This window comes from Rissa tridactyla, chromosome 4 (genome assembly GCF_028500815.1).
Source record: "Rissa tridactyla isolate bRisTri1 chromosome 4, bRisTri1.patW.cur.20221130, whole genome shotgun sequence".
Taxonomy (NCBI): Eukaryota; Metazoa; Chordata; class Aves; order Charadriiformes; family Laridae; genus Rissa; species Rissa tridactyla.
This window is the reverse complement of record NC_071469.1, coordinates 28,720,584-28,748,466: the sequence shown is the minus strand read 5'-3', so window position 1 is coordinate 28,748,466 and position 27,883 is coordinate 28,720,584. Positions and strand designations below refer to the sequence as shown.

The window sequence follows — 27,883 nt, the reverse complement described above, 5'->3', positions numbered from 1 at the left end:
AGACCAGTAGGGTGAGTTACTGCCACGGAAAGGGTTAAAAAGACAAAAGGACAGAATTTTGCAGACAAATCGGTGCGGCGAAAGTAACTTAAATGAAGTCAGCTATTGGGAACGGGATAAAAATGATCTACCTAATGACTGTTTTTCTTCTTTTAATATTTCTTTTCCAAGGAAATTTCTCAGAGAAGGAAAAGGTAATGAAAATGTTAACGTGACAGCTCAGACCAATGTAAAGGACTAGTTAAAGAAACGGCATGTAGAAAGAGCTCAGTGAAGTGAAACGACGACTGTCCTATAGGGGTGTAGGAATCAACGTCGAACTCCAGGATTCTCTTATTTTTGAAGTATCTTGACAAACTAGGGAGGGTGCCAGAGGACTGAGGAAAAGCAAGTGCCGTACCAGTCTTTTAGGGGGGGCAGCAGGGAGGAAGGAGTCATCTTGGCAATTATCACCCTTTCAGAGTAACTTCTGTTGCCAGTGACATGACGGAATAAATAGAGGCGGGGGGGAAAAAAAAAGCAAAAATACAAAGGGTGAGAGAGATCTGTGAGCAATAAGCAGCAGCATAGATCTATAGAGAACAAATCACGCCAGACAAACCTGACTACTTTCTCTGACTGAACTCACAAAATTAGCGAAGAGAATGTCACGGACGTAATATTAACTGGACTTCCGCAAAGCCTTTGACACGCTGCCTCGTAAAACGTTATGTGAAGAACAAACGAGTATCGTCTCGAAAACGAACATGGCCAAACGGGTCAAAAAAACCAAACCACGAACAAGAACGACGAGAAAAAAAAAGGGAACGCTAAGCAAAACCGGACGGCGGCAGGGTCACACCTGGCTGTACGCTGATGGCCCGTTGACGCGTAAAAATGACTGCGGGTGCAGAGAGGGGCGTTAACACCGTGAGGTTTAATTTGGGAGGTAACTAATTGCTGGCCTGATGTGGGCAATTAGTGTGCCAGCAGCGAAGTGTGGGTTATCAAAAGGAAAAAAAAAAATATATATATATATATACACATAAACAAGGCAGTGAAGGGTAAGCGTGTGGCAAGGGCCACCTCCCCTCCTCTTAACAGGTAAATGAGCTGTAATGGCTCCCACCACGGCGTAAATCGAGGGAGAAGCGATTGAGACCCTCGCAGCGGCGGCGACCGGGTCTGAGGCGCGGCGGGAAGCGGGAGGGGGGGTTGGCCCGGCCGGGAGGCCGCTGCGCCGCCGAATCGGCGGCGCAGCGGCCTCCCGGCCGGGCCAACCCCCCCTCCTCGCTCCCCGCCGCCGCCGGACCCGCCCCTCAGGCGGGGCGGGCGAGGAGGAAGTGGCCCGGGGAGGCCGGAAGCGGCGTTGAGGAGGGGCTGGCGGAGCGGGGCGCTGGCCGGTGAGTGGGGTCGGGGTGAGGCCCGGCAGAGGGTCCCTGAAGCGGGGAGCGGCGGCGGGGGGGGATGAGGGGGGAAGGGAGCGGGACATCCCGGTAGCGTTGTCCGGTAGAAGTCACCGGGCTTCTTCCCCAGAGGAAGGGAAAGGCCGGGCGGCGCTGAGAGGGCAAAGGGAGGCGGCCTGCGGGCAGGTGCTTCAGCGGGGGTACGGGTGTTTCTGAGCCCGGTAAAGAGGTGGGGGGAGAAATCCCCCGCCTGCAAGGCACGGCTGGGGGAGAGGGGGAGGTTGTGAGGTGAGAGGTTTGGCCAGGGCGTTGATATTGGCTTCCTGACAGCCCTGAGGTGGAAGGGGTGGGATTTTTTTGGCCGTAGGAGTTGGGGCTCGGTCTCGTACACCCCGTTCGAAGGAGCACAGGGTCCCGCACACCTTGTTTTGCCTTTGAAATGATGCTGGCTTGCAAACTACTTGCATTACCATCTGTTTTACTCTCAGCTTTGCTGCTTGTCTACTTTTTGGAAGACTCGATCTGTTTGCCAAGCAGGCTAACTCTTCTCTGGAGCTTACCGACACCAGGTAGCGAGCTAGTTACAGACTGTCATATCCATAGGATGTGTGATAGATCATGTTGCTTCAGCACAAAAAATGCAACCTTAAGGCCTTTTCAGACACAGAGCACTTGCCCCAGCTGCTGCACGAGTGAGATCTCTGCTGCCATGGTTAGAAAAGGGATTTAACCCTTGCAAAAGGAAGGAGTGAGTGTTAGCACGAGAAGCGGCAGTTGTCCTGCATTGGATTCTCCTAGGCAACTCAAAAACAAGTATGGATGTGGTTAACGTTTAAAGGCTATAGCATACTCTAGCCTAGTGATGTATTAGTGTGGGTTGACCCTGGCTGGACACGAGTTGCCCTCCGAAGCTGTTCTGTCACTCTCCCCTACTCAATTGGAAAGGGGAGAGAAAATATAATGAAAGGCTGTGGGCTGAGATAAGGACAGGGAGATCATTCACCAGTTATTGTCATGGGCAAAACAGACGACTCGGGGAAAATAATTTATTACCATTCAAATCAGAGTAGGATAATGAGAAAATAAAAACAAATCTTAAAAAATTTTCCCCCACCCCTCCCTTCTTCCCGGGCTTAACTTTACTCCTGATTTTCTCTACCTTCCTCCCCTCAAACAGCATAGGGAGACAGGGAGTGGGGGTTGTGGTCAGTTCATCACAAGTTGTCTCTGCTGCTCCTTCCTCCCCAGGGGGAGGGCTCCTTACACTCCTTCCCTGCTCTAGCGTGAAGTCCCTCCCACGGGACACAGTCCTCCACAAATGTCTCCAATATGAGTCCTTCCCATGGGCTACAGTTCTTCAGGAACTGTTGCAGTGTGGATCCCTTCTACGGGGTGCAGTCCTTCAGGAACTGCTTCCATGTGGGTCCTCCATGGGGTCACAAGTCCTGCCAGCAAAACTGCTCCATCATGGGGTCCTCTCTCCACAGGTCCTGCCAGGAGCCTGCTCCAGCATGGGCTTCCCACGGGGTCATAGCCTCCTTTGGGCATCCACCTGCTCTAGCATGAGGTCCTCCACAGGCTGCAGGTGGATATCTGCTCCACCGTTAACCTCCATGGGCTGCAGGGGGATAGCCTGCTTCACCACGGGCTGCAGGGGACTCTGCTTTGGTGCCTGGAGCACCTCCTTTTCCTCCTTTTTCACTGACCATGGCGGCTGCTGTTTCTCTCACATGTTCTCACTCCTCTCTCCGGCTGCAAATCCAGAGGGTTCTTTTTCCCCCTTCTTAAAGAGGTGCTGCCACTGTCACTAATGGGCTCAGCGGTGGCCAGTGGTGGGTCTGTCTTGGAGACGGCTGGCATTGGCTCTGTCGACATAAGGGAAGCTTCTAGCAGCTTCTCACAGAAGCCTCCCTGCTGCCAAAACCTTGCCACGCAAACCCAATACAGTTGGTAGCAGCACTTATATCTGGTGCTAATTGTTGTCATTTTTAGTAGGCATTGCCAATGGATGAACTGGTGCATGACTTGGCCTCAGCCTTAGAGCAGACTTCAGAACAAAACAAGCTGGATGAACTATGGGAAGAGATGGCCCTAAGCCCACGGCAGCAGCGGCGTCAACTTCGCAAGAGACGAGGTCGTAAACGACGCTCAGACTTCACGCATCAGGCAGAGCATGCCTGCTGCTACAGCGAGGCCTCAGAGTCAAGCTTGGATGAAGCTGTCAAGGATTGCCGTGAGGTGCTGACAGCCAATTTCAGTGACTCTGATGACATGGCAGTGGTCAAACGACACCCAGCTCTCAGTGCCACCCTGAGGAGCAAGCAACACTCGTGGCACGAGTCAGACTCCTTTACAGAGAATGCACCTTGTCGACCTCTCAGGCGCCGACGGAAAGTCAAACGTGTGACATCAGAGGTGGCTGCTAGTCTCCAGCAAAAGCTCAGGGTGTCAGAGTGGAACTACGAGAGGGGCTGCAGGTTCAAGTCAGCCAAGAAACAGCGTCTTTCACGCTGGAAAGAAAATACACCTTGGACATCATCAGGTCATGGCCTTTGTGAATCAGGAGAGAACAGGCCCTTCCTCAGCAAAGGGGGAAGGAAGGAGCGAATGGAGTGTGAAGCTGATGAGCAGAAACAGGGCTCTGATGAAAACATGTCAGAATGGTGAGATCTCGGTTTCTTTCCTGTGCTAGTCACATGGCTGCCTTGCTTGCAGCTGCTTGTAAATTCCGTGCCTTGCTTTTAGAAGTTCTTATCAAAATTTCTGAGTGCTGTTCTCTTTTTTGAAGAGGAGAAATACTTCAGCTACTTCTAAACTGTAGATATTTTCCAAGTCTTTCCTGTCAGTACTGATGACCCAAAACACTTCCTTGAAAAGTTGGCAAGCTGATACGTTTCTGGATTCTGTTACACAAGGAGCCCTCTGAAATGTCTGTGGCCCTGCAGCTACAAAGTGGCATGCTTGTGGCCTGAGGTTTGGAGAGTAAATCCATGGTTTACACTTGTGTTGCGTGACTCATATGAACTGATCTCAGTTTCTTGTTTTCAGAATTTACCGTAAGTAGTAATACAGAACAGACAGCTCTCCCATCGTGACCATTAGCCCTCTGTGCAGGTACTGTGTGAACCTTAGTCAAAACATCTTGTTTGCAGTTCTGCATCTCTGCTCTGGATCTGGAGTAAGGTCCTGAAAGGCTAGCTATGGGGAAAATGTAGCAAGATGATAAAGAAGCTGGAGAAAGCTGAATTTATACTTAGAGGCTAAGCTTGTGCAAACAGTGGAGTCTGGCATGTCTCTGTGTCCAGTTTTGGAGAACTTTGATGAATTTGTGGCAGAATTTGGTACACGAGATGAAAATGAGAAGTGTAGATGTTATGATCTGAATTTGCTTGTGTGTCACTCTTGGGAAGTTTTCCCCTCGAGTGTGACTTTTATTCTCTCCATAGAAGGTTAGGGGTTATAAAACTGCTTCTGTACGAAGAGATTTTTCAGGTTTGAAAGGAAACAACTGCTGAGAATCAAATGGAGGAGATTTCTTAATAAGTGGCATGCACAAAGTGAATAGACTTGTTTATTTCCTAATTGTTGTTGTGTAAGAAGCAGGAGATGTTGAGGAAACATTTAAAACAAAAAAAAAAATTGTTATTTTTCATAAAACATGAGGTTTGGAACTCTGCTGTGGGACATTTTGGAGGTCAAAAATTTAGATGTGTCCAAAAGGAGGGATGCGGAGCATAGATGTATCAGGGGCTGTTAAGCATTACAGCCCAGATGGAAGATCCAGCTCAGGAAGTCTCAAAACTGCTGACTGCCAGAAGCTGGAGGAGGAATATACATAGGAAACAGTCAGTCTGTATTTGTCATGTTCTTATGTTCTTTCCTCAAGCATCCACCATAATAGGTGCAATCACAGAGGACAGTAGATTTGGAAAGTATAATTGTTTGATCCAGTATAATTGTTCATATGTTAAGGTTCACTTAAGTGTTCTGGCTCCTGCAGTTTGTCAGAGTGGACAAGGTGGCACTTTGTTATTGAAGGCTTTGTGGATAATAGCTGTAAGTGCAAACTTCTCAGTGGTATTTTCTAAGATACTGTGAGAAGCATAGGTTGTAATACGCCCTCACTGTCCTAATCCTCTGATAGGGGGACTACTATAGGGGACCACCTTCCCCCTGATAGGGGACCACTATTGTGTTTTTATTGAATCTGTGTGGTTTATACATAACCCTTACGGAGTGGAAGTAGCAAAAAAAGTAGTCATTTCTTTCCTTAAAAGTGGCTATTGTTTGCTTAAAAAGTGGGTGCAAAGTGGGCCTTTTCAAGAGACTAGTGGATTCCTTTTTGCTACTAGATGTTAAAAGCACTTTTTATCTTTTTCAGAGCTATTTGCTGGTAGTCTAGGAAAGGGAATGTGCTGAGTAGCCCCTGCATGTTGTATGTCAGTGGTGATGGACTGAGAGATACCCTTACTTGATGTGGCAGTGATGGACAGTGTTCCTTGAGGTTTTTTTTTTCCACCAGTCAGAGTCTGTTCCATCATGTCAAGCTTGAACTTAAACCAGCAGGCTTTCATCCAGCCTTTATTTGTGCCAGCCTTTGAAAGAGTAAATAAACAGCTTTGTCTGGACTGTTACTTGAGGACCATGCTGGGAGATTGCTTTGTTCTGTCTCAGTTGTCCCTTGCTCTCAAACTAATTATTGTGCAAGTGTCTGCATCAAATGACGTTTACCGTCTGCTGCCAAATCCTTGAGATTCTCTTTGGAAAGCCAGGGGTTTTGACCTCTCCAACACCACGTGTGTGATTTGTGCTGTGACTCACTAGGGAGGGTCAAAGTTGGAAAGAGAAATACATACAATCCCTCTTCACTGCAGAGTATCCCTCGCAGCAGTGAAGGATCGTGCTTTGGTCTCTGCTGCTCTAAATATAGCACTTTGCTGCGAGCAGCAGAGTGAAACTGGCTGTGCTTACCTCACTCGCTCTGCTCTAGCTGTTTTTTCTGGTACTGTAAGAGAAGTACTTCGCACAGATGTATAACAAGGGCATATCCTCAGGAAGGGAGAAGAAAATTGGATGCCTAGCAGAGCAAACGGTATGGTTGTTATCACAAGCTGAGGGGAGGGAAAGTGACTGATAAAGTTTGTGGGACTTGGAAGAAGTCTATAGTAATCTAGTGATTTATGAAACACTTTGATACTGAATTGGTTCTGCTACTGTTTACTCATCTAGCAGTGGGGAGTGTCACAAAACTAAGTGGTTTAGGAAAACTAAGTTGTATATTCAGAACCGATTTTTTTTTTCACCTTCTTTTTCTTCCCCTCCACTGGCACTTGCTTTTCTTCGTTATGTAGGAGTGAATCTCTGTAAATGCTAAAATATCCAGCATTTTCTCTGCTTTATAGAAGGCTCCTTACCCTAAGTGAGATCAAAAACCTACTCCCATTCACGAGAAAGTTTTGGATATGGATCCTTAATGAGGAGGTAGTTTTTATAGTTTGCTTTGGGGACTGTACCCAGTCTTTTCCTGGAGAAAGATATGCTACAGCATTGTGATTCAAAGGGTGTGTGAAAATGAAGTCTTTGGAATTGTTTGCCAGACATGGCAAGAGATGAACAAAAAATGAGACAAGGAAGGATATGCAGGAATATGATGAGGGAACGATGATGGTTCTAAATTGGGTAATGACATGACTCAAAGCCTGATATATAAATGATTGTGGAAACAACAGAGGAAGCAAGTGGTCTTAGTTAAGTAGCCATTGGTATATTTGTACAAAGGAGACAATTAACTGCTAAGACTGTTAGAAGTAGTGTGCCCTTCTGTCCCTTAATGCTTTGAGATTCCCTGCAGCCATAATAAAGCAAAGGCAAATTATATATTGAGTGCTGAAGTTCTTTCTCTTGCTGGTCTAAGCTGAGAACTCCCAGAATGGTCTGGGTTTGGCTTGAGGGCAGAACAAACCGCAGCACAAGAGCTGTCTGAAAAATCACTTTGAATGATGTGCTTACTAGTGAGAGATGTGCAGTTTGTCTAATCCACTCTCAAGTGCCGTAACTCTTAGCGTGACTTTTTCAAACTGGGGTTTGTACTGACCCACCAATGCTGTGTGACTTCACTGGCTTGATGCTGATGTATTTGTATTTGTTGTGGTTTCATGCAGATAGGCAGCTCAGCCCCACACAGCCGCCCACTTACTCCCTCACAGTGGCAGGAGGGAGAGAATTGGAAAAGTGAGAAAACTCGTGGGTTGAGATGAAGTTGGTTTAATAGGTAAAGCAAAAGCTATGTGTTCTAGCAAAGGAATTCATTCACTACTTCCCATCAGCAGGTAGATGTTTAGCCATTTCCAGGAAAGCAGAGCTCCGTCATGTGTAAAGGTTACTTTGGAAGACAAACACTGTAGCTCCAAATGTCCCCGCCCTCCTTCCTCCTTATTTCCCCCAGCTTTTATTGCAGAGCACAACGTCATGTGGTGTGGGATATCCCTTTGGTCAATTTGGGTCAGCTGTCCTGGATCTGTCCTCTCCCAGCATCTTGTGCACCCCTGGCCTACTCACTGGCAGGGCAGTGTGAGAAAGAGAGATGGCCTTGGCACTCTTTAAGCACTGTTCAGCAATAATTAAAACATCAGTGTGTTATCAACATTGTTCTGGTCACAAATCCAAAACATAGCACCATAGAGCTACTGTGAGGAAAATTTAACTCTATCCCAGCCAAAAGCAGTGCAGTATTCTGGCCTGGGAGTGTAACCAGTGCTCATCCTGAGCATGTAGCTCAGTCGATTTACCCTTTGGAAGGGAGCTGTTTTGATGACAGCCTGCAGTGGCAGTCAAGAACCTGGCTAAGCTGATGAATTGGAGACCAGTCTCTCTGTAAAGAAAAAATTCCTCTCTCTTGGAAGGCAAGTGACAAAGACAGAGTGTTCAGCTTCCCCTCCTTCTCCAGCCCAGCCTGACCTTCTGCAGCCCCTCGGTGCCTCTTGTTTTCTTATTTTTATAGAAAATCAATATCCCTCTTGACACAAACAATAGCTCAGGCGCAAGAATAAATGGGGGAAACCTGAGATCTCTGTCCATCACCTCTCACTTTAACTCCCCCAAACTATTTAATTATAAGCATGCTTTGCTCCAGGTGTTTGCGACAGTGAAATTGCTAAATGAGGACCATTTTAACCAAAGATTGGGTGATCAATAACACTCTATAGCAGTAGCTTGTCGGATCAATAGCATTCATTATTTCATGGTTAAGGTAAGTAGCCTCCTTTGCAAGCGGAGGTCATTAATCAGTGCTTACTGGACCTGCAGAAAGGCTTGTGTAGGAGTCTAGTTTGTGCTCAGCCCTGAAGTGTAAAAGGGATGGTGAAGAGGGTGAGATCTGTGAAAGTTCATTCCAGTAAAGCACTGGCAGTAATGTGTATATATAAGGAACTAAAGAGCTCTCAGTAGAACAGGATGCTTAAAGTATGGTTAATATGATCTGGAATCTTGACTTAATGCTTTTTCCTTTCTCAGGCACCTTTCCTCTCAGGATGCTAAAACCCTTATGAAGCAGTCACTCAATCCTTGCATCTGCTGCTTGTGAGGACTATTAATCCAGGCTTTCAAAAGGGAAAGCAGACATGCTAAGAGATTTGCCCAGGGTCATACAGTGAGTTGGTAGGAGAGCTAGGAATGAAATGAATGACTCATGGGTCTCAGTCCTTGGCCTTAATTGTTATGGTGTATATGTGGGAGGGTGAATGGATGGCCAAACTTGGTAATGGATTGATTTGGAATTTGATATTAACTTACATACTGAAATGTGGGAATGATGCACAGCCTGTTCATCCTTTAAGTTGAAATGGCCTTTATACAATGATGAAGATGTAGAGTTTGTAGATATCCAGCATGATGAGTTGATTTGGCTACACTTCAGAGTGCATTTTCTAAGAGCAATAATATGCTCACAAAATGGGGTTTTATTATGTGCCTGCAATTCTTTGGGGTCATGCATCTTGTGATCCCTCATCCTTCAGCCTTTTGAATCAAGGGGTATCCAGTTGATACTTGTGTCTGGTATGATCCAGAGATGCTTTCTAACAGCACACCCTGATCGGAGATTGATTCTAGTGCTGAGTTATACCTGACACTTGCATCTAAGGCTTTAGTGCTAAGGGGGTGGACAGTAAGTACTTTCTACTTGTTCTGATATCTCTCAGCTAAATCAGAGGAAGTGTTGCCCGAAGCGTCCAAGGATTGATTTAATATCAGCATTAAAGCCATCAGATGCTTGGGACTGACCTGAGCATGTGCTTCTGCTACAAATATTCATCCAGCTTTACAGTCGATTAATGGCTTTCTACACATTAATTTCTAGTTTAATTCTTTGGTTCAAGAATTAAGTCTCCTGTAACTGCTTCAGCAAATGCAGAGCATGCTGTAACGAGGTTGCATTCAGCAGCAGCAAGTCATGCTGTGCTAAGGTATTTGGCTGAAGAATTGTAAATATACCAGCTGCTCTTCCCTCCAAATAAAATAAAAGTTGCTGTAGATTGAAGGGAGGTTTATGTAACTGTATAACGTTTTTGAGAGAAAGGAATCTGAAGTAGAAAACTTCAGAGGGTTTTCAGTAGCTGTTAAGTGACCCAAGGACAGAGTTTTTTAACTGCTCTTAATTTCCTAGTGAGTATTCCAGACACTGTCACAGTTAGGTTATTAACTCTAGTACCCGAGGCAAATGCCATTGTATTAATTACTTTTTGATAACTTAGAACTAGACTAGATACAGGATTCTACTCTATTTCAAGTGATGCAGCATTGCTAGGTTTTAACTGAAAGCAATTATGTCCTGTGCTAGAGTCAGCCATGTGGCTGAAATGCAATTTCTGTGAGATATGTAATGCATTTTGGGCTCAGAGAAATAAAATGTAATAAAGTGGGTTTTGATTTGTATCTGCTGCAATTGTAACAGTGGGTTGTTTTTGTTTGTTTTTGTTCCAGCGAAACCAGCAGTGTATGCAGCAGCAGTGATACCGGCCTGTTTACCAATGATGAGGGCCGACAAGGTAACAACTGTCCTGTAACTTTCCTCCTGTGTTGCTGGGGAATTTCTCTTACTTTCATTACAAATACAAAGAAAGATCTGTGTTTGAAGAGGGACAGAGAGGGAAGTACGGGAGAAAGGCCAATGGCTGGGAGGGGCTAGAAGTTAAGAAATGAGCTGAGGGCTACAAGGTGTGATTTTTGTTAACAGTATATTTTTCCTTCTGAAATACTTTGTGTATCAGATCCCTAACATTTGAAATATAAGAAACTATTATTATGGAAAGCACACAAATACAAGAGGAGTTTTAGAGCTCTCCATAATGAAAGAGCAGAGCTTATGATTTGTTTCTATAGGTGTTTTAATTGTTGTCTACATACCATTAGTGCCTGAATCTATTAGTTGTCTTCTTTATGGGTAGGAAGAGACCTTGTGAAAAAAAAATAAATTAATGAATCAGTTAGTACTGACAAGTCACCTAACAGATTGTGCTAAGAAGACACCAGTATTATGTGATAGGTTTTATTTCTTTAAATACCCATTCCTCCCTTGCTCTCGTGTGCACTAGCTGAGCCTAGTATTTTCAATCTCTGTTGTGGAAATGGTTTCTTAGGAGGCTGGAGTGTGGAACGTAATCTGGTTTTATTTATTACTGACAGCACAGTGTCCAGTTTATGGGGGATATGACAGAAATAAGTGTGAAAGAGGTTGTAGTAGGCACATAGGCACTCAGGGCTATTACATTTGGAGCAGGTGGAATGTGACCCTAGAGACGTGTAATTCTGCGCAGCTTCTGCTGGTGTGCACTCTGATTCTGTCACATTTCACAAGCTAAGATTTGGATGAGATCTCTTCTGGGAATATATGAGTGCTAAAGGAAGTAGTATCAGTAACTCAGTAGGAAATGCTGCTTCCACTAGCTTGTTACTGATCCAGGTATCTGTGTGTGAGTCAACATGATGATAGCAAATATGCTTATGTATTTTCTGATGATATGTTAGGCTGTAGGGCTGATCTGTTGTGATCTTAGGTGACTGTAATACCTTCCCCAAGAGTAAGGATTTCAAATATCAGCTTTGACCTTTGCTGAAAAATAACTGTTTCCAGCCTCCCATCCTTCAAAAGCAACAGAAAAGTCAGATCTTTTGTTCTCTCTTTTTACCGATGACTGTTCGGCAGGAGCTGAAATTAGTGAGCACTTGCATATCAGATGACAAAGCAAGGTGGTGACTGAAGTGTTGAATTTTTACTTCATCACCTGAGGCAAGATTGATGTAGACTGGATAAGTGTGTGTGTGTGTATATATATAAATACATATATATATATATACACTTGTCTATATGCTTGCCCTATATACTTGCCCTGGTTTTATACCGTTTTAGACATTAACTTTTGGCTGCTACTAGAAGTAGGATACCCAGTATACAAGAGCATGTAGAATATACTACTTAAATAAATTAATAAAATCCAATTACAGCCTTCCCTGTCTAGGTACTAGAAGAGATTTGACATCCTAGTCATCAGGCCTCTGTCTGTTCAAACAGTTTATACTATAATAGCTTTCTGGCCAAGATGTTTTAGCTTACAGTTATGTAAAAAAAGGGTTAAAAACTGTTGTTGCACTTTCAGGTTAAATAAGAAACATCTCCCTTTCCTTTTTTTAAAGAGTTTCAAGTCCTAAAGTAAATAATAAACAACAGCTCTTCAGAGAGATGGAGAGAGCGCAACACTGGTGGTTTTTTTTTTTTTTGGTCACAAATAATCATCTTAGAAATAGTTTTCTAGTACAATTCCAAACTGAATAATGGGAAATACAAGATAGCAGTGTACTTAAATTGAATGTAGTTTTTTTCCCCCTTTTTTTGAGGTTACGTCATGTAATACTTGTGCTGTTGCCAATTAAATGGGTTGCCTTTGCAATTACGGATACCAGTGCACTGCTGTGAGCAGAGAATGGTCCTAGTTTATAATTTGTAGATTATTTTTTTTTTGTTAATTGTGATCTCTTGGGACAAAAGTTAATGTGATATTAGCATACAATCCTTTAAAATTTGTCTTGTGAAAGTTGTGATGGAGACTTTGGTCATGACTTCTGTTGCTGCTGCTGTAGTTTTGCAGAGATTCTAAGAAATTTTGACTGAGTCAGACTCACAGCATGGTTAGTACTTAGAGTGACCATTTCTAATAGTTGTGGAGTTTCCTCATTGCTGCTGTCTTAGGAGACCAGGGATCTTTCTAATCAGTAAATATGCTCCTTCTGCTTACTCTGTGAGCCTGGTCTTCCCCTGTTGTGAAGTACCTCCTGTGATGGCTTATAACTTGTGCCAAATGATTGGTCTCCACCTCTGTCACAGTAATTACTTCGGAGAAAGAGTTGTGCATAAGACATCACACAACATTGAACTAAGGTTTATAAGATGCAGTCGCAACGGAGTGCTAAAGCTGCCCTAGGCAGGTCTATAAAGAGAGCTTTGTTCTATAGGGAAGTTCTGTAGACTGATGAGTTGGATAGTTTAAAGCATTTACTGAGGCCCCATAGTTACTGCAGATCATTGAAACAGAATACAAATATAAGGCTTTTCAGGAAGGAATTCCTAATGAGACTTCAGCTACTTCACATACAGAAATGCCTACCTGTAATTTTTTGTGGGACTGTCACGGGGCACATTGATGTTACTTGTGGCTAATTCCATCCTGTTTCTTTAGGTGATGATGAGCAAAGTGATTGGTTTTATGAAGGAGAATGTGTTCCAGGATTCACTGTCCCCAACCTTCTTCCTAAGTGGGGAGCTGACCACCGATCTGAAGTGGAGCGGATTGACTCAGGCCTGGACAAGCTCTCAGATTCCACGTTCCTCTTGCCTTCACGGCCAGCTCAGAGAGGTAAGGTCCATAAGGAATGCCACATGTTTGAGAACTTCTGATGTGATGGCAAGAGTACATCTGTTCATAGATGCTACAATTTAAACTGATATTAGTGATCTGTTTTTTATTAATGATCCAATTAAAAATAACTGCAATACTGGAGAGGATACTAAAATACCAGCTGCCCACATTCTTGAGTCTTCTTTTTTTTTTAATCGGGATTTTATGTGATTTGTGAATAAATTGGCATATCTGCCTCTTGCAGATTGAGAAACAAGAGACAGAGGATCTGATTTGACCACTGAACTATTTTTCCTGGTGATTTTGTCAGGAAGAATCTTCTGTATTTGTTGCTCAGTTTTTCTGGGTTTGGTTTTCAGGATTTCATGCTCGCCTGAATCGCCTTCCAGGAGCTGCTGCCCGTTGTCTCCGAAAAGGTCGGAGGAGGCTCGTTGGCAAGGTATTCCCTTTTGCAAGACAAAAATTTTGTATTTCCAATGCTGATCAGTCCTGAAGTACTATTCTAAGATAATCATGTGAATTGTTTTCTGCAGAAAGGGGCTCTGTACATTTTTTTGTTTCATGTATTGTTTGATTTGTTTAACTGCTTTGACTGTCAGAAATTGATTGAGTGACTAAGTGGAATTGAAGGCAGATTTGGAATGGCAAAGACAGTTGATCAGTGCTAAAAGCAGTATGAAAGGAGGTCTGAAGATGAATGATAGGGAGCGTAAATATCAAGAAGATTTAGGCAGAATGTAGGGGAAAATGATGATGGCATGAGACTTGTGCATGCTCACAGTCTGAGACTACAAGGGCAGAGAGGTGACTCAAAGGTGAAGGAAGGCCAAATTTTAAATAGGGAAGCAGACTGATATGAATGGCAACAAAGGAAGGTGGTTTAGCTGTTGCATTTTTAGTGGGGAGACAGAATAATAAAACGGTATATGCAATAATGCAGACAAAGTTACCCAAAGACGTTGACTAGGTTTATTATGAGTAGGGCAAACAACAAACAAAATATTAGGCCTGTTTCTAAAGGATTAAGCAATACTTTGCATATGCGTGTGTAAAAGAGGGAGGGATGCACCTGGTTGGGTCTGGATCTTGGAGTGTTGAGTGCTGCTGTCTGTGTTGTAAAAGATGTTTCTGAGAAGGAAGATGTTAGCTGTGTTTGGCTTTACTTTTATTGGGATGTGCTCTGTGCTTTTGAAAGTATTGGCATATATTCTGAGCTGACTGGCTTTAGAGAGTCTGTTAGCAAGGTGTATTAGAGGAGCCTGGAGTCTAGAGGAGTGTGACTTCTTCTTTCTGTTCAGTCACACCTGAAAGATCCTTGTTTGCCCCTTCTTTCTTCCACTCACCTTGCTTAGTTGTAACCAGTGTTTAAAATATGAATCCTCAACTGGCAAGAGACTGGCTTTGGGTAGGGTTCCTCAGGCCACCTGCAAGTGGCTAGGCCTGTTGGCAGCACCTCTAATGATCCAAATGAGAAGGATAATATTTACTTGTTTAATTCATCTTCATCACCTTAAAGGGATCTTTGTCATTTGCAGCGGAGGTCACTGCTCCCCCTTCCCCATCTCTCTCTAAATTGTAATCATAAATAATGAGTTTCATTCAGAGCTCCCTGCCAGCGAGCTGCTAATTACCAAAAGTACGGCTTGTAATTTACACAGTAATAAACCGTAAATTTAAACATTACGGCACTTTAAGTTAATAATTTTCCTGCTGTAACAAATAGCCCCTCTTTCACCCCTGCTGCTACAACTACCCCTGAACTTTGAGTGTGTTTTGCCTATGTACCTGGCACAGACCGTGAAGAATCTTATCTGTGAAAGCCTTTTACCGTCATCTTCAGACCCTTACTGCAAAGTATATTTCTTTCTTGGAGGTAGTTCCTATGCAGATATGAACAGCTGGTGCTTCAGGCTGTGTGTGTACGTGTACGCCAGCATCAAGCACATACACAGGGCAGTGTGTTGCAGGGAGAAACGTGCTCCCAGAGGAAGTTCTTTCTCCTAGGATCTGCCTTTTCTTTAGCTGCTAGAGGTCCTGCTGCTGAATTGCTGCTTTCAGAAAGGGCAAAAGCTTCATGCATACCCCTTGTTGCATTCACCTGTGCTTGGTGAATCCCCATTGTTAGTGGGACAGCATGATGTCCTGTCTGTCAGCCTGTTTCTGTCCCAGCTGACCCCAGTAAACTGGAAATTAGCACTTCTCAGCCGTTTCCCCTGTTCTTAACTGCATCCTTATGCTCCATACTTCGTACTGGTCCAGTCCTTGGTGCGCCACCGTGCAAGCAAATATTGTCACTAAAATAAGAAAAACCAAACGTTACAAATAAAACTGAATGGTTTTCTGCCATTCTAATTAGTTAAATCAGCTCAGTTGAGGCTCTAAAAGGAGAGGGTGAGTATGTTTAGCTGAGAGTGGGCTGGGGAGGAAAGGATGTGGCCTAGGGGAGTAAGATCTGTTCTTATTGGCAGCAGCAGACAACAGACAACTATGTCTGCTCACTGTGTGAGAGTTTGCAACCTTTTACCTGTCTTTGTGTTTCAGGACACCTCCATGAGCACTCTGGGCACCGAGAGGCTAGGTCATATTGTTAGTGATCCGCGCCAGAAAGAGTAAGGCCCTTAACAGCTGTTGTGTAGAACTTTGGGAGGGGAGGAAGAACTGTAGGGTCCTCTTCCCTCCTGGGACTGAAGAGAATGAAGAGCTGGGGGGTAACTTAAGCATGCAGTGACCTGTGGAATGGGAGACAGTCCTCTACTGACGGCTTCTCCATTTTCTTATTTGCAATTGCTGACTTCCCTTTTGTTTATAAGGCTGCCCCAGTGTGTGGACACTGCTCAAATGCCCTTTTGGTACAGTCAGCTTTTTCTTTCCCCCTCCCTTATAATGCGCTATTGCAATAACTGGAGATCTTCTGCACAGTATGAAAAGACTGGGTCCTGTATGTTAGTTATTTAAAAAGCTTCTGTGTGGAGTCATATGCGCTATGGGCACATACCGAGACTGCAGAAATGATGCTGACAAGGCAGCCGCGAAATTGCTTTCTCTTTCTTTGGTGTTCTGTCTCCTTCCCCAATTAGCGTATTTAAATTGTAGTCAGCACTGGAAATAGTCATGGTGCCTATCCATTGCCATCCCTCTAATGCTATTCTTGTTGGGCAATGGATAGGTAAGGGTGGCACCTCTTGACTGTAATGCAATGTGTCCAGCCTTCACCAGCTATTAGTATCCAGTTTTCTTCCTTGGATCTGAAATTTGTTGTTTTTAATATGAGTGCTGCTGACGTTTAATCTTTCTCCTTCTCCTTCCGTCTCTGTTCTTCCCTTCCCCTTCTCTCCTTACCCCTTTCCCCCTCTTCCTGCCATGTGTTTGTTCCTTCCTTGGCATTGCTTCCACCTGTCCTTCTGACTGCCACCTTCCAGTTTTTGGTTACCATCCATGGGGAAGAGAGATCGCAACCAGGTAAGCTGACTCTGCTCTACCTTTTTTATTTTCTTGGTTTCCTTCTCTCTAGAAAGAACAAAGTGTCGGCTTCTGATTTCCCACACACTGTGGCCTGTGCACATGAGGTAAGGCAGCCCTGTCCCTTCTCATTTTTGTAACTGATGTCTTCTGGGCTTTTAAAACAACCCATGTCTTGGGCATTATATTGTTTATTTAAGTTGAATAAGTCAGGAATTCCTTTTGTTTATCTCCCTCTTTCAGATTAGTGTAGGCCTTCCTCTCTGACCATGAGTGGGACGGAAAATGCCTCTTGCCAGGAGGAGCTTTGGCCTCTCAAAATTCCATAAGAATTGGAACATTTTTCTCTTTTTAAATGCATTGTTTTGCCCTGTTTGGCTCAGGCTTCTACCTGATAGTCTCATCAATAGAGAAGGGAAAAAATGGTGAGCTGTTTGTAGTTAAATAGCAGCCATAACAGGAAAATGTATAAGGTGATAAGCAAGAGAAATAGGCATTCCCATAACTGAAACTCTTGTCTATGCACTTTTATATTCTCCAGTAAGTCTTTCATAGCTTCAGTACTAGGAGATTTTTTTACTTAAGATGTAAGAGCTCGGGTTCTTGATAGCAGAAAGCAAAAAGCATCTTCCATTTCATCAGTGTTGTAATAGTTTTCCTACCCATGCACATTCCCTTCTGTTCCTTTGCAAGTTGGTTTCTGGTTGGTGAGCAGTAGAATTGAAGTCTGTTTTACCCCTCGGGCGACTAAAAATACATATGTGGCAAGAAATAATTTTCATGCCTTTGTGCAACTTGTATTTTCTGTTCATGAGAACATTCCATGTACCACTTTTATATTGCTAAAGATAAGAATGATAACTACATAAGCTTTAAAATGAACAAAATAAATTACTTTTCTTAAATGAACTTGAATCGGCTACAGAGGGCTATTGTGATTCTCCCCTACTGTGCAGGTGCAGTGTTGCTTCACTGACAGTAAACTAACAGTCCAACTTAAGGAGGAGCCCCCTGATAGCAGCAGTTTTGTAGTGCATGGTGCCTCTTCTTTCTTAGAAAGGTTGAAGACAGAGGCCTAGTTCTGAGTTTAAGAGTTGCAGATAACTTTCACGACAAGTCCTGCTACAGCTGTGGATTATTCATTTGTCCTTATTTAAAAATGCCTCAGTAGTCCTAGTAATACAAGAAAAGTGTTCTAGAGATTGGTGTAGCACTTTGCAAAGCAGATGGAAATGCGTTTCCTGCTTATGGTATGAAATATAGAGGAGATGCTGAATGGAAGTGTAATGCAGATACCCCAGAGAAGCTACCAGTCTAAACCTTCTATTTGCGTATTGAGCAAAGTCTGCTCCATGCATTGATTGATTAGATTATTCCATCTCTGTCCTGACCTTTAAAAAAAAAAAATAATCTTGAGTTGCGTCTTCTACAACAAGCTGTCTTGTGTAGGTTTGATGCCTTCAGGATTTTTCTAGTGTATGTCTAAGACACAAAGGATCTAAGATTAGCCTGACCGTGCAGTGTTTCAGAAATTTGTTTTAAGCAGTTTGCAAAGAAAGCTTGTGAGGTGGGTTGGGAGTGGGAGGAGCAGCTCACTTGCTGTGGAATGAATTGGGAGCTCATTGTGAACTGAACCTGGTGGGCCTGAGTCTTCTAGAGGTCTGTTTCAGGGATATGTATGACCATAGGGAATATTGGAACTGCTCTGTGAGTAGTTCTGTGTTTGCATCATTCATAACAGTGACTTTTCTCTGTACAGTGTGAAGGTAGACAAGAGGCTTCCCAAAAGGGAGGCAGACTTCTTGCTCATGGCATGCAGCAGTAGAGCTTTTTGAGTATGCTCTTAGTCAACCAGCATTTTTAGTAATGCGAATTGAAAGACGAGTGTGCTTATAACACTGTCTGTTGTGAGAAGATGGTTATCAGATTTGCTGTTGCATCCTGTGCTAGCCTTTTGTCTGAAGTGAGAGTCAGTTCTTACCTAGTCTCACCCCTTGATGTGTCAGAAAGGTCTCCTTATACTGGATGAACTATAGGGAATAGATCTGAGCAGCTTTGTCTGGAGACTATTTCTTTTTATGCTTTGCTTAAATAAAATCTCTTGACTTTCCAGTTCAATCCATTATCTCCTCTGTACTCTCTGGATGTGCTTGCTGATGCTTCCCACCGAAGATGCTCACCAGCACACTGCACTGCCAGGTAACTCCCTTGCTCTGCTCTGTTGGGGTTGTGTCACTTCCCTCCCATGGTTATCTTCAGCAGTACTATGTGATCTGAACAATACTCATGGACCTGGAAGTTAATGCACTTTTCCCTAGGAGGCCTGTGTTCAAACTTAGCATAAAACATACCGATGATGATTACTTGAGAGTCTCAATACACTAAGCACTTAGAGTATTTGAAATAGTGTAGGACAGACAGGCAGAACATACTGTGCTTTTAGAAATAAATGTGATCTGTTCTGGATTGCGCAGTGAGTTGCTGCAAGTCCGTTGTATGGGTACAAATGGGCATAGTATTGTTGCCCACTATTAAAAACAGAACAAGATGAGAGAGAAAGTGCTGACAAGCTTGTGTGGGTGACATGCTGAGGCATTTTGGTGTCCTGGGTACCTAAAATAGACCATCTAGGCAGATTCAGAACTCACCTGAGGTGACCTCTAATGGCTTGATCTCTCTCTCTCTGTTGCTATAGCTGAATTTTAGATCTGGTCTGGCCAAACGTTGAGATATATTTGAGTCCGCATAGTTGGGCTTAATATGTTATTCAGGCACCTTCTGCTGACTAATCCTAAATTAAATTCAAGTGTTAGCCTTGGAGGTGACTCCTGTTCTTGTGCTGCAGGTGACTGTCTAAAGGTAAGGTGCCCTTGAGCTCTTTCCCTGTGCAAGGAGACGGAGCCTTGCTTGGGACACAATTCTGCTTATGTGTTTGTACGAAGGACCAAATCAGAAGGAAACGTCTGGACTTTCAGCTTCATGGCTTTCTTTCCCTTGTTAATTAGCAAATAGAGCATGAAAAATGTACTGAGGTTGTATGTGTCTGAACGAAAGCTTGGCACCCACCCAGCAAAGCCTCTCCTCCCACTGGCTTCTGCAGGGAATTTTGTGGTGTCGCACCATGACCTCATGCTGCTGTAGCCAGCATGTTAAAGCTGGAAAGGGGGAGGGAGGAAGAAATCAGCTCTTAAACATTCAACTGGATGAGAATAAAAAGAACTCAGAAGATTGTACATCAAAAATTGTTTTTTTTCTGGGCTTTTGCCCCACTCCGGGGATGTTTTGTACCTGACAAGCAAGAAGATTGATTGGTCTCTTCATTTACTACAGCTAGGATAACCTTTCTTGTGCCTTGAGTGTTTTACTTGGCGCTCTACAGAAGTTTGTCTTCCAGAAAGGAGAGCTAGGCGAATCCTGCTCACGAATTCAAACAGGGCAAAGTCTCTGCCTTTATGATGGTCAGTAAAGGCTCTTTCCAAAAGTTAACCAAAGTTATCGCAAGGGATTTCTAAACCTGAAGGGATGACATTTGCTTGGTTTTGCTGAGTATGTAGTCTAGCTAACCGATGAATATATGCTTGGTTCCTTCCTCTAATGAACAGGTGACTGGTGTCCTGACGAATATAATCCACAATGAATTGTTACTGAATGTTGGCAGAGAAGTTGTCCCATCCCAGAGGAGTCTGTGTTTTTAAGTGCCTGTAGTTTGAGAAAGTAGTTCCTAATTTATTGTGAAATGTGCTCAATAATCTTTATAGGAGAAAGAAATATGGAAAGAATGACTGTGTTATGTGGCCCCATGTATGTGGCAAAGATTGAACTCTTCAGTGCAAGGTGCTTGCTTTATGTAAAGATACTGCCAAGGGCACCGAAGGAAATTGTTCCTTCACAGAAACATTTTCTTGACAGTAGTTGTTCTTTAGGTGCTTCAAGAACCAAGCCTATTAGTAGTCCGTTTTCTTACAGGAGGTTCAGATGACCTCTGGAAGCGCTGTTCACCTGTTGTCACAGGTAACGTCATTGTCTTTTGCCATGGATGCAGTCAGTTCCAGTGGCATGTGCTTTAGTAAGCCCCTAACAGCTTGCACCTCATCCTGGAGAAACTCTATTCAGAAATTTGTCAGAATGGTGGTGGTGATGGTGGGGTGGGGGGATGGGGGCGGGAGCTAATTCCCTGAGAATGATATGATGCATTAGAGAAGAAACTGTCTTTATGTTGTGGACATCCAGTTTCTTCAACTGATGCCCTCCGTGCCATGCAAAATTATCTCTCTCTGCTTTAGTTGCTGCTATCACGAATGTGTCCAATGGAGTATAGTTACCGGGTGGAATCTTTTCTCTCCCATGGAAATGTTTTCTTTATGTCAGTGGTGGATTTTGGTGCAGTTCATCTGGAAGTGCAGTTCATCTGTAAGACTGGTAACCCAGTGCTTCATTTAAGCAGAGCTGAAGGCCAGAATACTGAGCACAGTTGGGGGTGTTCAAGACAGGCTTTTCAGTGTCAAGGAGGGAGGTTCTATGTGGAGGGTTCCTTGGGAAGTCTTATTTGAAAGGCTGTATAAATTGTTCACTACCAAGATTACCTTTCTTGCTTTATGTCTGCAATGAGAAGAGATTTCATTCAAAGTGTACGCATAGCATTGGGAATTTCACACCCATCATTAGAAGCAGTTTTGTGTGTGTGGTGACTGTTATCATTAGTGGTATAATTTTATTTTGTGAAGCGAGGAGAGTTTCCTGCTTTCTTGCAGTCCTCCCGAGGGACAACTGGTGTATTAATTTGCTGTATTGCCTCCTGGCTGTTCCCAGGCTGTTTTTCCTCTTCATCATGGAATTTTTAATGGCCCTGCTGCCTCTCGGGAGGCATGCAAGGAAGAGTACCTCAGGGATCTCTTCCTTTTTTCACATGCCTATAATTACTCTCCTTTAAGAGCACAAAGCGTTTGCTAATCATGTCTTGTCTGTTAAGGTTTCGGCTTCACAATGCAGGCTGTTAAAAGCAAGCAAGTAGAGACTTGCATGGAGAGCCTGAGTGATCCTTCCCCTCTTTCCCCTCTGCCCATTTGACTCTCTGGGAGAATGGAGTGGCCTGAACAGAATTTTCTTCTTGAACTCTTTCTGCTTAAGAGGATTTTGTAAAGGCTCAAGCAGAATATCTTATTAGATTTTGGTTATTCAATGGCTGGGAAGATGTTAGAGGTTGTTGGTCGGTGGAATGTTATTCCCTTGAGGTAGGGTAAGAGTTTCAGTAGAGCCTACAGCCAATGTTCCTTCAATTTAAGTTTGAATAGCAGGTAGAATAAGAGAGGAAAGTAGAAGATAAGTTGTCCCTAATGCCATTTATTCTTTACCTAGCCTTGAAAATAGGGTTAAGGGTGAAAAGCTCAATTAAAGGTTTCCACTAGAGGTCACAGGAAAAGTGGACTTCAGGTGGCAAGCAGATTTTGAAGATGGAGATCTGAAGAATAATGTTAGAGAGACCTCTGAACAGTACAGATGAATCAAAGAAAATCACTTTGCACGTCCTCTCAGTTAATATTAACCGTAAACCTAGAGTTTGTCTGGGTTTAGAAGCAAGCCTCACATCTTGCCTGGAACACGGGATAATGATCTAAAGGTATGAGTGATAGAGTGAGTCTCCTTGTAAACTGCCAGTTGCTCCATACCCTGGATTTGGTGGTGCTGTTAAGAGTGAAAAGGTTTGAATGTCTCTCATTCTAGTTCCAGCTCTAGAAATATGCACATCAAAGTAAATTTTGTTCTTTCTCTTCTGTATCTGTGCAGAGATCCTGACATTTCTGCCTCTTACTCAAACATGTGGAAGTACAGGGATTGTCCACAATGTCAAGCTTTTCCTGAGGCAGTTGAAGGAGTGAACGGATGTTCACAATTTCATGCCTTCCCACTTGACCAGGACAGTATCCAGTTTATTCCATGCAACCTATCCACACATCTTCATCTTCCTGGAATTTTCTTTATGTAAAAATGTCTGCTGTCAACTGCTTTAGGCATCTTTCTCCCTATTTATTTTTTTTTTTAAACTCTTTCTTCATTTAGCTGGGGCACTTTCATGTCTTCATTTGCTAAAGCCTGGCTAATATTCCAGTTGAGGATATAACTGAATTCTTCTGACAGGCATGCAATGAACAGCAGCTATCAACCTAGTGTCACATGCAGTTGTCTGAGGCCTAATGCTCCCATTTTGGTGAATCCTAATTCTCTGGAGTGAAAAATCCCCTTGGCGTCAGAATTTTGTTTACTTGCTATTGCTTTCTTCTCCTATAAAGCATATTGCCATTATCAAATCCATGTACTCAGCAGGTCTGACAAATATTAGGACTCTTTCTGGCACAAATATCGTGTGATTCAGTATAAAAATACAGAATGCAATATATGGGATCACATTGTCTCTGCTTCGAATGCTTGTGTGGAAAACTAGAAGAAAACATGTTCCCTTGCATTTGCTATACACAAACTTTTAGGAATGGAATTGCTACGTCATTAGAATGCTTACTTGAGGAACAGACTGCTGCTGCATGAAGACCTATAAGATTTGGATGATTTAAGAAGTGAGATGACCTGTTCATGGTTTTGGAATCTGAAAATGTGCTTTAGAAGCTCTCCCGTGAGGCTCTGCAGGGCAGAGCAGGCTCTGCTATTCCCAGGAAGTAACTACGCTGTGATGTGATAGCAAGAGCCACTTGCATGCGTGGAAGCTTTGTGTGCAGATTGGATGAGCATCTCGTATTGATTTTTCACGTGCTATGTGCAGATCAGACTTTGGTGCCCAGTTGGGTCTATAGTCAAAGAGGAGGAAGAACTCTGCTTTTGCTATTAATTTTGTGAAGCTGCTATCAACAGCTTCAGGTAACACCTCGGGGCTTAGAGAAGGAGCCTTTCATTTGGCTTATGTTTGCTGGGAGTATAGCATCACAACAGCAACAGCTGGGTTGTATGGAGTTCTAGTAGCAGTATCCTTGTTAGAAGGCTGTCTCTGTTGAACATTTACTTTAACATGAGGATAATAGCATCCCTTGTTTGTGTGACAGTAGATTAATGGCTGCCTCACACTTTCACTAAATAATCCAAGTGCTTTGCTTCCACCAAGTGTAAGGTTAGAATAAAAACTGTCAGCAGAGAAGCTGGATGATGTGAGATTACAGAGAGGCATACGCTCTCAAGTGTGCAGCGCCTCCAAGAAGGCCACAGACTGTCACAGTTAGCTCTGTAGGGTCTTCTCAGAGACCTCCGTTGTGACACTGAGGTATTTTTTTATCCCAAATTTTGAGAGAGTGGATAGACTTCTGGTCACAGGTAGTGAAGGCTTCAGGGGCCTGATGCTGTTCAGTAAGGTTCTTTGTGGGATGGTGTCTGCTTGTGCTCTGTATTGTGTCCCACAGACTGTACTGCCAATCCTCATTTTCTGTTGAAACCTTGTGGTAGATGTAAAGTAGTGGCAGGCTTCTGTGGCCCTATAGTCCTGCATGTGATCACCTTGAACTCTGTAGGAGTGAGATAGGAGTTCGGTGTATGCAATGACAGTTCATTTAAAAAAAAAAAACAAAAAAGGTCACAGAATAAATATGTGGAAAAGGAGAGAAAGGAAGCATTACTTCTGACACATTAGAGACAGCAATGAATCTCAGCTTTCTGCATAGCAAAGCCCACTTTTTCTCTAGCGTGACCTGCATGCAGAATCAGGTGCCTTAAGTACTATGTTAAGAACAAGAGACAGATCCACATTTCCTGGATAATTCTTTTAGCTTGTGATTAAAAACAAAACAAAAAAAGATCACTGTCAGAAAGACACTGTAGACTTCTCATATAAAACCATTTTTTCTATATGTATGTAATTTTTCATTCACTAATTCCTGGCAGTGAGAGGCTGCAATGTGAGTTGGATATATTCCAGCCATCAGCGTAGCTGCACTTTGGATCCTGTTTTGTGTCTCCAGGTGCGTTCTGTTTTTCTCTTCCCAGGTTAGGATTTCAGTCTTCTCTAGACTGTAAACTAGGTTTTCGCATTAGTCTCTAGTCACCTAGCAGATCCGACTGTGACTGCGCACTGTGACTTTGTTTTTTTCTTATGATCAACCAGCCATAGTCCAAAAGTAACTAGGCAATTATTTTCTCATTTGCGCAACATTAAAGAAAGTATATAGAAGCCTAGCAGAAGAGATTGAAAGGCAGCAAGGGCAGAGTAAGTACCATTCTAGTTTCTCAGTTTAGGCTCAGATCTTTCATCCCATAAAACTCTATGCCTCAAACTTCTTCACAGAGGGTCTTGTGCATTTTCTGTCAGCCTTTCGTCTCAGCCCTGTTCTATTCTACTTCAGAGTAACTTTTAAACTGTTCAGAGGAGTTGTTAAAATTCAGCTTTGACAGAAAAACTAATTCATGTTGCATCATGTCAGTGAGATTTTCACAATTTATAGTTCAGCCTGTCCACTTCAATGTTGTATGCTGCACATACCCATGAGCTGACTTTCCTGGTGGTGGTATTTCTAGGAGTCTGCTGTTAAACTGGGATTTGCCAATTCTGTTCTTTTACCAATGTAACATCTATATGCGAGTTAGTGATTAGAAATTTAGATTCAAAAGTGTGGTATCTACCAAAAAATGCATATTTCATAAATTATACCTCAGACAATGTTTCTCTGCATGTCTTAATGAGGACTATCATCCCTGCATGCATTGTTCTGCTCCCCTGTCTCCCAAGGTACGTACCACCTGGAGATTCCCTGTACACAGATTTATGGTGTCTGTAAAGTGCACCAACCACTTGAAACTGACACTGTTACCACCAGGTCAGTCAGAGCCAGTGAGTAATCAATAGGTTCCTGATTTACTAACTGAAGCATGGGTGATCAATAAGGGATAAACCTGAATGAAATACATGTTACAGAGACAATTTATGATGTCTGAGCCTTTGTGTGTTAGAGGCAGGGCTGCTAGATGCAGCGTCCTTGCTATTAGTCTCCATCTGGAGTATGATTTGCCTTTACTTTGACTACAAGAAGGGATTTTGAGATTCTCACTGGTTTTTTTTAATTTTTTTTTTTTTTTAACCTCTTATGTAATCATAAGGTAAGGGTGGATGTGGTTTGAGCTCAGATGGATCTGAGATCCAGACGCTCTTATTCGAAATCTAGTTGTAGCATTTATAAATTGGGAAAAATTGCATAAACTCCTCTTGCAAATGATAGTGCATGCTTCTTTCCTAGTCTGTAGTGATTCTCCACCAAGGATCAGCTGGCTAATGTTGGTATAAGTTCATAAAATTAAAAAGGGAACCTTATTATGTGATAAAATGAGTTGGATTATTATATATAATTATGTAGTCATCTAGTTAGTAATCTAATACAATGTTACTGATGCAAAATAAAAAACTGAAGTTCCATTTGCTTGAGACTATCTCTTCCTTGGGCTATGTGTGCCTAGATATTTCAGAATACATGGTAGAACTGTGCTAAAACACTATATAGCCAATGTCATAATCATGTACAAAAGCATATGCGAAATCACTTAGAGGTTAGTCACTTATGTGTACAAACACAAGATTTGAATATGCAGTCTGTAGGTGTACTGGTATTTTCACAAGTCTTTATTTTGTGTTTTCAGGAGACTTCTGTGTCTGGTTGTATTAATATGTGTTCCCAGATTTGAAAAATTGTCTGTTAGTGAAACTTAGCACAGTTTAAACATTTTTGAAACTATTCCTTAATGTCAGATTTAGATGACAGATCTTGTAGATTCCTTGTAGAACTTTTGAATTTTAGTTGAGAAGACAGAACAGTAGATATTTCTTTTTTATTTTGTGGTTGCATATTCATTACAGGTAAGTAGGTAGACCTGGCAACGTTCAAACAATTTACAGTTTTGGCTGGTATAGGAAATTTTTTGTGTTCCCTACACTGTTCTGTATAGCTACAACCTCACACTTTGGTTTTGCATGAATTCAGTGCCTAAAATTGTATATATTATAAATATGCTTCTTTTTTGTTCACAAGTAGATTTGGACATGGAAATATGAAGCTATGAACTTTTCCTTTTGTTATGTGTAAAAGGTTTCAGTACTTGATAAATATGTTTGTTAAACTTTTGGGATTTTTTTTTTAAGATCAAAATAACAAGCTTTAAACATACAAGAGCTTTTCGGCACTCAATCATCTAAATTTATACGGTTCCAATCTTTACACCATGTTAGCACCTCACAATCTTTAATGGATTTTATTTGCACTGTAGTTCTGCATTTTACACGTCAGATCTGATGCAGAGAGTGACCAAGGAACTTGCCAAAGAAGCTATGTTATCTCAGACAAAGCAGGGATTTGAACCAAACATCATTGCTAAATTATGCATTTGTATTCATTATGGATTGTATTTGCGAAAGTTCTCTGGTCTGCTGCCAAGGCTGTCTTTTCTGAATTAAACTTCTCTTCTTCCTGCATCTAGAACTTGGAGGAATGCTCAGTTGAAATCAGTCCCAATAATGCAGGTTGCATCTTAATTGGCAAATGGTTAAACTGGTCATCAGTAGGCTTCGGACTTAATAGTTGATATGACTGGGACAGATTACACCTTTCAGCCAGTTTTCTGGCTGAAATACAGCCTTGCTGTATTACCATAAGCCAGATTCAGCTGTTTTCATAGCACTTTGATAAGGAAATCATAATTTTGAAAATGCATGAGACAGTTTTGCATTCCTAACTTTATGAACTTACTACTATAGTGGAAACAATGTGTGTGGACATTTGGAATATAGGTACATTCTAAGATGACTCTACAGTACTAAATAGGTTGCAAAATAATTTCTGAATAAGGGAGCAAAATACCACATAATTTTTTAAAAGAGCAATCTTGCAGATATTTGTTACACTTCTTTAGAAGTAATGGTGGGACATGTTGTGTCCCTGCTTGATCACATCTTTACTTATGCAGGGAGTTATTTTAAAGTTAATACAAAACCGGGTCCTTTAAAGGCTAAGAAATAACTGTGCTTCTGAGCTGTTTATGTGTGTGAGCTTTTGAAAGAAATGGGAGCATAATGGTATATTAACAAAGAATGTGAGCAAAACTTCCCTGGGAAGCTTTTGATTTGTGCTGCCTACTAGTTAAGAAGCTGATGGA

General features: G+C 42.6%; 1 protein-coding gene across 13 annotated transcripts in view; it reads left to right on the top strand.

Annotated features, from left to right (window-relative positions):
* The first annotated feature begins 1,296 nt into the window (after positions 1-1,296).
* The window catches only part of GPATCH2L (G-patch domain containing 2 like), a 48,040-nt gene continuing 21,453 nt past the window's right edge, over positions 1,297-27,883 (top strand). For 4 of the 13 annotated variants that reach the window (XM_054200850.1, XM_054200851.1, XM_054200852.1 and 1 more), the window contains exons 1-8: positions 1,297-1,382; positions 3,378-4,048; positions 10,365-10,429; positions 13,115-13,291; positions 13,654-13,733; positions 15,836-15,903; positions 16,806-16,860; positions 18,867-18,952. In XM_054200850.1, the coding sequence (XP_054056825.1) occupies positions 3,390-4,048; positions 10,365-10,429; positions 13,115-13,291; positions 13,654-13,733; positions 15,836-15,903; positions 16,806-16,860; positions 18,867-18,952 (1,190 nt within the window). In that variant the 5' untranslated portion in view covers positions 1,297-1,382; positions 3,378-3,389. Of the gene's footprint in view, positions 1,383-3,377; positions 4,049-10,364; positions 10,430-13,114; positions 13,292-13,653; positions 13,734-15,835; positions 15,904-16,713; positions 16,754-16,805; positions 16,861-18,866; positions 18,953-27,883 lie in introns of all 13 variants that reach the window. The other 9 variants (XM_054200853.1, XM_054200849.1, XM_054200855.1 and 6 more) reach the window with 9 other exon arrangements.